At 33.6% G+C, this 11900-nt stretch overlaps 2 protein-coding genes across 2 annotated transcripts in view; both read right to left on the reverse strand.

Moving 5' to 3' along the window:
* Positions 1–4114, reverse strand: part of LOC107439800 (Enhancer of Polycomb) — a gene marked incomplete in the record, with an annotated part of 53317 nt that extends 49203 nt beyond the window's left edge. The window contains 1 exon segment of the mRNA XM_043049207.1: positions 3686–4114. Within this exon segment, the coding sequence (XP_042905141.1) occupies positions 3686–3838 (153 nt within the window).
* The window catches only part of LOC122270724 (uncharacterized), a 9364-nt gene continuing 1424 nt past the window's right edge, over positions 3961–11900 (reverse strand). The window contains exon 2 of the mRNA XM_043049203.1: positions 3961–4171. Within this exon, the coding sequence (XP_042905137.1) occupies positions 3961–4171 (211 nt within the window). The remainder of the gene's footprint in view (positions 4172–11900) is intronic.

Below are 11900 nucleotides of genomic sequence, written 5' to 3' on the forward strand. Positions count from 1 at the left end.
CCCCCCCCCCCCCAGTTTCATTTGTTAAATATAGGCCCAATAACAACTTTTAACAAAAATTTGTACAGGAAGCGTATTATTAGAGTTTGCTATGCAGGTAGGTTTATTATTTTCTAAATCATTCTTTGCAAATGGGTGAAATAATAAGAAACAATTAACTCTTATTCTTCAATCGAAAACAATAAACATCTAAGTGTAATAGATATGACATACATTAGCAACGTCTACTGTTAAACTTTAAACCAAATCAAATTATTGTTTTTACGTTGTTGTGTTATGTTGATTTGAAGTGGTAAAATCTTACTCAATGCAAAATTTAATTAATGAATTTAGTTTTACACAATCTAAACTTATAACAGTAAACAGTCCCAAATAGTTCCGTATAGTCTGACATATCTATTTGAGAGCTCAAAAACTTAGTTCTTCCTTAGGGCTATGCATGTAGCAAATAATTAGAGAGTATTTGTGTCAACCTAAGTATAAGCATGTGTTTGAACTCCAAAACAGTTTCCTGAATATGGGCCTGTGTCTCAACAAAAAATAATTACAAAAAATAGATAACTGCAGAATGTTAAAGAAAAGTTTTGATTCAAATACAAGCACTTTCCAAGCTGCAAAACAAAATGATTATGAATGAACAAAATTTTCTAAATTAAGTTAAATTGGTTATTGAAAATTGCAACTGATTTGCTTAGCTCATAAAAATGAGAAAAGAAATAAAATAAAAAGTATATAGACATAATATCGTATAAATGTATCGGGGAAATTTATAAACCATGTGGAAATTAGCAGTTATAAATGCCAAAAAACGCTCCAAGCGTCACTCGGATTAATGATGAATTTAGAAAAAACAGGGCACATCAAAAAGTGACTAATTAAATGGGCAATGTAAAACGTGTGTCATAATAACAGCGTAATAAAAATATGGGATTTTCAAAATTACCTGGAAAAACTTATCAATACTTCTGCTAGAAAAAAAATGTATTGATACGTTTTTCCAGGTAATTTTGAAAACCTCATATTTTTATATGGGATTTCAATACTTCTGCTAGAAAAAAGATGCGATTGGTATGCCGCCAAATGCCCTGGATTACCCTTGCTGTGCACTTGTCCTAGACTTGCTCAAACAGCTTTGGCAAGATTTTTTTTTTTTTTTTTTAATTACGCTCGCCATCGTCTTCTTAGACATAAGGCGTCTTGCAGTTCAATACAACACTGAAGTAGCTCCAGAAGGTGAGAGGGCACAAAAGTCATCACAGGAACGAATGTCAAGAAGAGAGGGGCAATCTAATAGATGCTCCCCAGTCATAGGCGAAGTGTTACAGAGCACACAAAGAGGCGAATTGACCACGTTAATTTTAAATAGATGGGCCTGCAAGTAGTCATGTCAAGTAATTATTCTAAGGCAAGCAACTCCCTCGGCTCTGGGAAGGAGGGAAAGGTGATTGTCAAGACTTAGGACCGGCCATATAAAGTGTTTGACCTTCAGAGCGAAAGAAGACTCATGCCTATTGTCATCGCTTCTCCATCTCATCTTTTCGATTGCATTGGTGCCTCAGTGAGGCAACTGATGAGTGATGGAGAGTCTGTCTATGACTTGCTGATGCGACATGATCTACTGAACTTTGTCTAGGGTCCTAGACCAAATTTAAAAATTGTTGATGATCAAATTTAGTTATTACATAATATTACAAAATTCGGCACTTTTCTGTCAGTCGGATACAAATGTCACCAATTAGGAACCAAACGTGAGCCAAGTCACCAAGCGAAGTGACTGACAACACTCAACGGAATAAAAGTCGAAAACGTTCAACTATAAACTAATTGACTTTGATCACATGTTGCATTCTTTGTCAATATACTTTTCTCTTGAAAAAAGAAAAGGAGATCGCATCATCTTCAAATCTGGCTAAATCTATCCAAATTTTCATCAATTTTTAAAACGAAAATTAATATGGAAGAAAGGAAAACATACTTTGCTTTGAATGAATTCAAAGAATAGAGCACAAGGCCTCAAACTAACATTCCTCTTATAGTTGTAAGACATTTGGCGGAATTCCACATTTGGAAACTTTTCACTTGCTCCCAGTACCCAAAATTCAATATTTAAAGTGTTAAGTGAGTGTCCTTTTAAAATTCACAGCGCCTTTTTTTATGAGAAAGCACCCTGCCCTTTTTTGTTAATAGGAAAATCTAAGTACTAAAACAAAAATACCTTTAAAAAAATCTTGAGATTTGTTATACTAATTATGACATAGTCAAGTAACTTTCCCACATTGGTTTGAGAGAAACAACTAATAAAACATCACAAATGGGAATGAACTCAAAGGGTATAACTTAAAGCCACCCCTTGACAAGCAAAAAGTTTTTTGCTAAAAAAAAAAAATTTCAAAACTTTTAAATGCATTCGGCATTTTAGTAATTGTTGGTGCACAAAAATTACAAAACAAAAATATTCTCTTTTTAAATTTAATGAAGTCAAAGGGTTAGAATAAAATTCTTTCAATTAATACAAGATTATTTGCAATAGGAAACTTGTCCAGTCAAAATATTTTCATACTGTGATCCACGCCAGAATAAACACCAAGTATTGATAACTTCCAGGCAGCGGCCTGCATAAAACAAAACAAAAAAAACCATTAGAGAATGGAACTAATAAGAAGGGCAAGATTTGTGAATCTGAAGGGAGATTTCCGAATCACGATCAGCCACAGAAAAATCGCTAAGTTCTGGCAACTTAGTGCATCACCTCGCGACAAGCTTAACAGAAATGGAACAACTCGAAAGGTATAGCTAGTAGCCATTCCCCGGCAAGCATCCACATTTTAAAAAAAACTGCTAGTTAAAAATCTATTTGGTGCCTTGGCAATTGTAGATGACAAGACATATCATAATACGGAAATGTCTTCAACAATAAATAATAAGGTAGATTTTCACAGAACGTAGATTACTTTTTAATAGGATTAATTTGAATGGTAAAGTAATAACTACTTATTAACATTGATCATGTTACCATAGCAAATATGCAATTAATCACCCATCAAAACAGCTACCACAATATTTACAAATAAAATAAGTATACTAACTATAGCTTGAAATTTATAAGACCAATTTTACTAAAATACATTCAGGTACTAAAAATTATGAAATTATTATAAAATAATATATGTAATATACAATTAAATAGTAAATTTTAGCTGCTTATTTACTTTTAATTACGTGAGCAATGTTTTGATTCTAATGGTGGCAACAGTAAAGACATTAAGACATGTAAACAAATATAATTTGTTGTTTATTTTTCTTTATTTATAAACAAAAATTGGACTAAAAAAAACAAATCAGAGACTGAGTAGCACTTATATGTGCATGAATCAGACTTTTAGATGGTTCTACATTACTTATAACTTTTTCATTTATTTTTTAGGCTTAGTGTAAACAAATAAACAAAAAAATGGCTGCCGTCTTTTCATGCAGTAACCACTGTATACAGTATAAAAACATTTTTGACAAAATTGAGACTTGAGCATTCACTTGGGGTTTTTCGCTTGATCATTCAGATCTGATAATATTATTAAATCAGAGTTTAAAATTATTATTCAAAATGAGATCGTCTTAATTTAAGAACCCGCCACAATGAGGCATTAACCAATCACAATGCAGTATGCAATTTATGCATATTACTTACGCATTCTTCCTCTTTTTCCATTCCAGTGGGCATTTGAGGAACAGCCCGATTAATTGTTGCAAAATCTTGAAACTCGGGCACATCGTCCATATAATATATGGGCATAGGCTTAGAGGCGTCCAGCGCCCTAGCCCTAAACGACAACTTACTCATCGCCACAATGGTAGCTAGTCCCTTCGAACACGAGGCTAGCCGAAAAAACGGCTAAGAAAGAGTTTAAAAGCCCGTTAACACGGGAACTTTCGTTCCTCGAGAGACAAGGGATTCCCTTGATGTTAATCCATGACATTTTGAAAGTTTTTGAGCACTGGAACAACCACTAAATCAACGTGCAATTTCAAGTTTTTAGAACGTTTTTCTCCGTCCATAATGGCGGATGACATCCATTCTTCCCACAAAATTTCCACAAAAACTTTTCTACCAGCGCCATCTGTCGAAAGCTTACATTTGCAAGAAATAAACTCTTGTAAGGCTTGCCATATAGCGCTAAGTGAATCAAGATTCTTATCGTTTTAGATGTTCTTTATAATAATAAAAGAAATTTTCTTAATAATAATACATTTTTTAGGTTTAAAATTGCAAAATATAAGTGTATTCTTTCCTACTGGTAAGTTAAAAGAAATCGTAATTTGGGGACATCAAAAATATGGGACATGTTTATGCTGGCACTGATATTTTATCATTTAGTTTAAATCTTCGTTGCAAAAAGACAAGAGAGTGTTTATTTTTAATTCCAGATCCTAATTGGATTGGTATCAGAAGCAGTTTAGATTTATGTCATTAATAAAAGAGATGATACCTTTGAGGACAAATGTTGTTTAGGGGACTAATCTCAGAGGTCATTCTTACTATATTAAACTGATGTGATATTTAATAAATGGCGAGTCCCTAATTCTGGAACCGTTCTCACAGGATGCTAAAAAATTCACCTGCAAAAAGTGTGAACGCAAATACAAGAGCGAGTTTTCTTAAAGCTAATATATTTTGCCACAGAAGGGTTTTATGCGCATGTGATTTCTGTCGCTTACAGTGGGAATGACCCGCGAGGGAGCACGTGAAAAGTGAGAGGCATATGGAGCATTTTTAATGTATGCACTTCGCATATGCAATCTCATATCGATGCTATTCCGAATATTTGTGCAGTTCGTCTTATTTGTAGTTTCGAAACATTCGCATGCAAGCTGTTTACATGCCAAAATATCATATGCGAATGAGATCCTAATTAACGAGTTTTTCGAGGGCAATTATTTATCAATAAATTGGTTCTCCTAAGCATTTTTTTCTTCTTCTGAGAATGGTCTCTAAAGGAGCAATTCATACTGCATTCAATTACTGAAGACTCGCAGGCTCTTGTTTAGAAACTCCGTGTATGACGAAGTGCTCGCGCAGGCATAAATGCATTACGTAACGAACATGCAAATCCATAAGCGTAGTTTCGGGAAAGAAGGTGCAGGAGCGCATATGCTCTCTCAGTAATTTTTCAAAACACCAAAAACTCCAAATTTTTTTTTTTTTTTTTTTTTTTTGTAAGAAATTAATAATTTAATGAAATAATTCTAAGCTTAGCACTTTTATGTAAGTGGTATATTAGAAACCATTTAATGATTTTTCAAAAAATTATTTCGATTATAATTTAATGATTTCGGCATTAGTTTATAATAGTGGTTGCAGGTTATTTAGTTTAATTTATGCTCGATATAATTTCTTAAATTGCAATAAATTTTTTAAACCATACTATTCACTTTTTGTAATTGTCGAATATCTTTAGTATCGATTTAATTAATTTTTTTCTTGCAGTATCAAACAACTTCCACGGTGTTTGCAATTCTAAATTTATATTATGATTTTTTCCAAGCAAAAGCTTCAACGTATATTATGATAGAATACTTACATGATAGAATACTAATGACACTTCCCGGTATACACTACACATTATGTTTTTTTTAAAGTTTATGTGCCACTGCACCAGTGGCGTAGTGAGGGGTGGGCAAGGGGGGTCATCATGCCCCGGGCGCTACTCACAAAGGGGCGCCAAATGGTCCGCAAAACAAAAAATTGTAGGATAATTTTTATTATAATTGATTTCTGGAAAATATATTTTAAATTTAGTGCCAGTGTAATATAATAAATGCTAATTCGTAAATAAAAAGGAACACTAATAGTCTAAATAAAAGTGTAATAATATATTCATAATGGAAATGGCACGTCTTTTCTACTGGCAGGACTGACTCGACCTGTGTCTGTCTGCACTTCCTTATAGCATCTACGCTGTGTGGTTACATAAATTATCTCCTCCTTTCTTGATTTGTCTGATGAAATAATATGTCATAATGAATATTTGCTGTGTACAAAGTACAAACATTCTTTCTTTCAGAACACTAATTATTTTTATTTCTATAAACGCTATGTAGCTTACGCTTGTTATTTTAAAACGATAACAACAACACTCTTATGTACTTATATGTACAGTCACTGAAAAAAANTTTGAAAGAATAGATAATTTCAACTAGAATTCAGCTGTTCTGTTTTTAAGCTACATATTCAAATTCATATCGAGATCTTACAATTATAAAATTTTGATGTGTGGTATGTTATCTAAAAGTAATAAAGGGATAATCTATGTACATATTATTTGAAAATAAAACTTTCAAACGAAGAACATTTCATTTGGAATTCTGCGGATTTATAAAGAAGGTAAGTGTCATGATTTTTATAATAAAAAATTAGCTTGTAAATTTTTTTTTTCTTATTTGATGATAGTTCTCAACAGAATGCTTTTTTACGTCTGATTAAGAACTATAAGAATAAAAAGAGATAGCTAGTCGATGCGAATTCTGCATCCAGCTTGCACCGACCACAGAACTGACGTGAAGTAACCTCAGTGGTAAACGTATCATGGGTTAGAGTCTCCTTGCCGCCAGGCTGACCGTGGGTGGTTCACGTGGTCTTCCTCTCCATGTAAAGCAAATGCGGGTTAGTTCCATCAAAAAAAGTCCACCACGAAGGCAAACTTTTCCCAAAACTTGATACAGGAGTTCCCTTGTCTTCTGGATTGGGTTCAAAATTAGAAGGCAGCGGAGTTGAACATTAGTACTCGTAAACCCGAAAAATTGGGTCTGCTGTTCAACGAGAGTTATAAAATGAAATAAAAAACGTTAACATTCGGCTCCCCATGTGCCTTTTGCTACCTGCTTTCTACCTTAATGGAGCATTCTCACTCCATTAGATTCGCATATGTAATCCGCTTGCCAATACGATTCACGCACGAGTGTGTAGGCCATATTAGGGAGGCTTTGACGGCGTGTTTACACTGTATGCGACTAGTTATAGACGTTCTAGCGATTGTTAAGAAAATATATTTAAGACGAATTGTTCATGCATGCGCGAATTGTATTCGCAACATTGTCTAACGATCGTATAAGCTAATCGAATGCATTGAGAGTGCTTCATTCCATCATTTTCTAAACATACCATGCCTCTGTAGGTAGATACTTTATTTATGTCACACTATTGCTGGACAATGGGTTATTGGCGATGGTTAGGGAAACATACCTGAGGATGATCCGAAGACATGTCATCACTATTTTGATCCTCTTTTACTACCCGATATAAAATTTAAAAAATTAATGGCATATAGGCAGCTTCCCAGAATCAGAGTTTCTATGAACTTCTCTTTCATGCACGGTTCAACAAAAAGGAAAAGAAAAATGTTTACATAGAACCTATTTAATTCGAAAAATTTGCATGCGAATTAGAACCTGAATATAGAAGCTTGCAAAAATTGTCCAACCATCAGGTCCTAGTTCACTTGTAGAGTTTTCGTATGTTGTAAAAACGCTTTTTGCTGGGGTTGTTTGGTAACTTTAGGGCACTATAGAACATTTTTGGTTTGATAGCGCATTTCTTATTTTCGTTTCGGTTTGTTCATTTTGTGAATGACTAGTAATTCTTCAACCACATTTACATTAGAATACGAAGAGCTTATTTGATAAAGCATGTAAGTGACATTTTTATTGATAAAAACATGAATAAAGCACAAACTAAAGTGCAGAAATGGACATACTATAGTTTCTGTTCCATAAACAAGAACCTTCCTCAGCGTCTAAGCACCAAATGATAGTTAAGAAGTAAAAGGACAAGTAAGTTCAAACTGGTTAAATCATTAGGAACGGAGAAACAAGTTTGAACAAGAAAATCAAAGAAAGGAAATAAGAAACAGATGTGAGAGGTGTTATAACTTAATCGTGACTGTCATATAAGAAGCCCCTATGGCGGGAAACCTAGATATCTAAAATATTAAGTTAGAATAGGCTTCCAAAAGTAGGAAAAAGGTGAGATATTGGAAAGATCATAAACTAAATTACTATAATAATTCATAATGTGGGCTGATTCCCAGGAATCTGGCTTGGTAGATGAAGAGCAGCGTAGAATAATTTTAGCTGTAGAAAATTCAAACCTCTGATCGGAATTCTAAATATGTACGTTGATAGAAGATCGGTTAATGTATTTTGATATTGGACATGTCTTTCGTGTTCAAGTTGAAGTTTAAGGGTACGTTTAATTTGTCCAATGCACGCAAGATCCAGCTGCAGTGGTTCAGGGTATAGAGAGTTCCCTCTAGTTCGAATCCCAGCGGTGGCTGGTTGATACGAATTCAGCAGACGCACACACTGACATAAAACATCATCAGTAGATCATGGGTTAGAATCCCCTTCTTGTCGGTCTTACAATGGGAAACTTTCGTGATTCTCCTCTCTATGTTTCGGAAATGTTGGTTGAATCCATGAAAAAGTTCTTCACGGATGCTAGTTTGTCCCAATGCTTGATTCAGAAATTCCCTTGTCTTCTGGACTGGGTCGAAATTACAAGGCTATCTAGTTGAACGTTGATAGTAATAAAATAAGAATTGGATCCCTACCGGCTAAATAAAACATAATATATACGCATGACCACATGATCTGATAAATACTCCAGCTACTAATATCAGCAATAGAGTCCTTAAGGTTAGTGAAATTTAGCATATTTACTGAGGAGGAAACGATCACAAACTCATATTTATTTAAAATCAATTTATTTGTTTGCATTATTCAATTTATTCGTTCCAGCCAAACTTCTTCACACCTGTTTCTTACCTCCCTTCTTTGATTATATTCTTCAAACTTGTTCCTCCGTCCTTATTGGTTAAACCACTTTGCACGTGTTTGTCTCTTTATTTCTCAATAATCATTTGGTGCTTTAGGCACTAAAGAAGGTTCATGTTTATGGAACCGAAACTATAGTATGTTCATTTTGTACTTTTATTTGTGCTTCATTCACGTCTTTATTTCTATTTAGTCTACATAGCACAAAGTATACCCTATCCTTTTTTTGGATTTTCATGGATATTTATTAATCAGGGAAAATAACATAAACTGGACGCATCAATATGTTACTGTAACAGAATTGTTTATGCTTTTACTTTAATTTTAACATAACTAATCCTCATTAGTTTTGAATATGCTTGTATGATTTTTGTTTCAAATAAGGCAGTGGTAAGTAAAATAAGGCAAAAAATAATGGCAAAATAGGGATTCTAATAAATCTTTAATAAAATAGTTCGGATACCACTTCTTTTTCTTCCTCTTTTTACTCTGATTATAGCCACTGTGAAAATTTCACCTGGTTCATCTCCTCAGCTCTTTGTATGAACTAGAACATAACTGCATATGATAGTGGTGTTTTTAAAAAGATGCACTTAAAAAAAAAATAACACTACTCTCCTGGACAGTTTGAAAATGTGCTTAAGTCTTCCGTGTTTATGAATTTTTAATTTATTATGATAGTATCCCACTAGTTCAGTGTTTCCCAAAGTGTGGTACGCGTACCCCCAGGGGTACGGAACAGCTTAGAAGAGATACTCGTTCTAATGCGAAATATCTTGCACCAAACAAAAATTTCAAAAAATTTTATTTAAAAACAAAGATAGTCATGAAAATTTACGATTATGTATTTTTCTGTTGGCTATTTATTGCAGAGTTAACAGTTAATAATTAGTGGTGTCAACAGCCAGATGTGATTTTTAACTTTTGTGAAATTTTTTTATCACAGCAAAAACAATACTATCATCCTTCTCACTGACGCAAATCAACTTATTAACAAAACTTAGTACCAAAAAGAAAAATAAACATATTTTTAAATAAATACATTAATTTTTTTTATATTAGTGGTACACAGCGTTACGAAAAATTTAGAAAGGGTACACAAAAGTCATTAGTTTGGGAAACACTGTACTAGTTTAATAAAGTTGTGGTAAGTTTAAATCCGAACTGAAACTTTTAAAACACGAACTGAAACTTTGACGTTAGCGCATGCGCGCCTCCATTGGATAACCTCCCCCAACCCAAATACTTCTCTTCTATATCAGTTGGCTTTAAGTACGAATCTGTATGTAAAATGGTTTGCTTGTCTTCTAGTTATTTATATACCTTTGTTAATGTTGTTTTGCCAATGAAATATATTATTAATTAGTGCTGGTATAATCCTGGACCTCTTAAACAGTGACAAAGTAATTTTAACACAACAGTTAAAAAAAGCAATTTTAAAGTAAATTTATTTTCTACAAAATATAGTTAAGTACATTCCAGTGCTATAGTATTTACTGCAATTTTTATGATCAATGCCTATATTTATTTATCTGAACTTTGCATAATTCGAGCTTATTTTACCTCTCCCCACCGAAGTTCGAATTATTAAGAGTCGATTGAATACTCTCTTTTATTATCTGCAATTTTTGTGTTTTTGAGGCCTGTTTTTTCATTTTTTATAAAGGTTTTTTGGGGGATATTAGATGCAATCTATAACATTAGTAATAATGAACAAGGCACTTATTACAAATTAAAGATAATTTCTTTAAATAGTCTACTTTTTAGCTTAAAAGAAGGAATAAGTAGATGGCAGAGAGGAAAAGATAACTTATTTATTAGGTTAGTGACATAACCGTTACGTAATTTCAAGGTCTGAATTAATTATGAAACATTTCCCGCATATTTAATTAAAAGCACTTTATCTATCAGAAGATAACTGAAGTATTTTGATAATTTAAGAACTGTTTNTTTTTTTTTTTTGACCTAGATAAAGCTATTATTTTTTTTTAATCCATTGAGCATAGTTCTTTTAAATAGCTTAAAATTTAATTTTCTATTTCTTTTTTCAGTATAAAATTACCGTGTATAAAGTATTAGGTTATTAAAAAAATGTTCAAATTTTATTATTTTCTCGAAAAGTTAATGAAATCTTAACCCTTTGTAGCCACATGATAGCTCGTCAGTTAGCACTGTGTTCCCACAAAAAAGGACCGCAAAGGATTAAATACTGAAAAAGCTCGATATTACGAGTACTGTATATTTTATATTATAACTGCTATGGAACACCCGACCCAACTTTATGGGTTTACGACTACTAATGTTCAATTCCGTAATATTGAACCCAATCCAGAAGACAAGGGAACTCCTGAATCGAGTATGGAGAGAAATTTGCTTTCGTGGAGTACTTTTTTGATGGAGCTAACCCGCATTCACGTTACATGGAGAGAAAGACCACGAGAACCTCCCACGGTTACCCTGACGGCATGGGGACTCTAACCCATGACCCGTCTACCACTGAGGATATTTCACATCAGCATTGTGGTCGGTGCAAGCCGGATGCGGAATTCGTATCGGCTGGGAATCGAACCCGGTTCGCCTCATTGGAAGGTGAACGATCTATCCTATCCCCTGAGACATCGCGACGCGAGTACTTACGAGAAGTCCGCTATTATGACAAACTTCCAGGTAATCGTCAAAAAACTATTACAGTCGAACTCGTTTATAACGAGCACAAAGGGACAGTAACATGTACTCGTTAAATCCGAGTGCTCGTAATAAACGGGTCCTTAAGACAGGCGTGCAACCAGAAGAGGGGGGGGGGCTTGGGAGGTCAAATGATTGAGTTTACTTAAAATTTAATTAATACTTACTTACTTTAATTACATTAATTAATTTAATTAAATACTTTTCTTAATTTAATGACAACTAACCCCCTTCCCTCGCATTTCTTTATCATTTTGAAAAAAAGATAAGACAGAAAGACTAGAAAAAAGATTGCAAGACAGAAAAAGATTGCTCGCTAAAACCGGGTCTTGCTCGTTAAAAGCGACTTCTGTTCCATAGACTTAACATTGATCCAACCAAAAATTCTC

The sequence above is a fragment of the Parasteatoda tepidariorum genome, chromosome 9, assembly GCF_043381705.1.
Source record: "Parasteatoda tepidariorum isolate YZ-2023 chromosome 9, CAS_Ptep_4.0, whole genome shotgun sequence".
NCBI classification, from domain to species: Eukaryota; Metazoa; Arthropoda; class Arachnida; order Araneae; family Theridiidae; genus Parasteatoda; species Parasteatoda tepidariorum.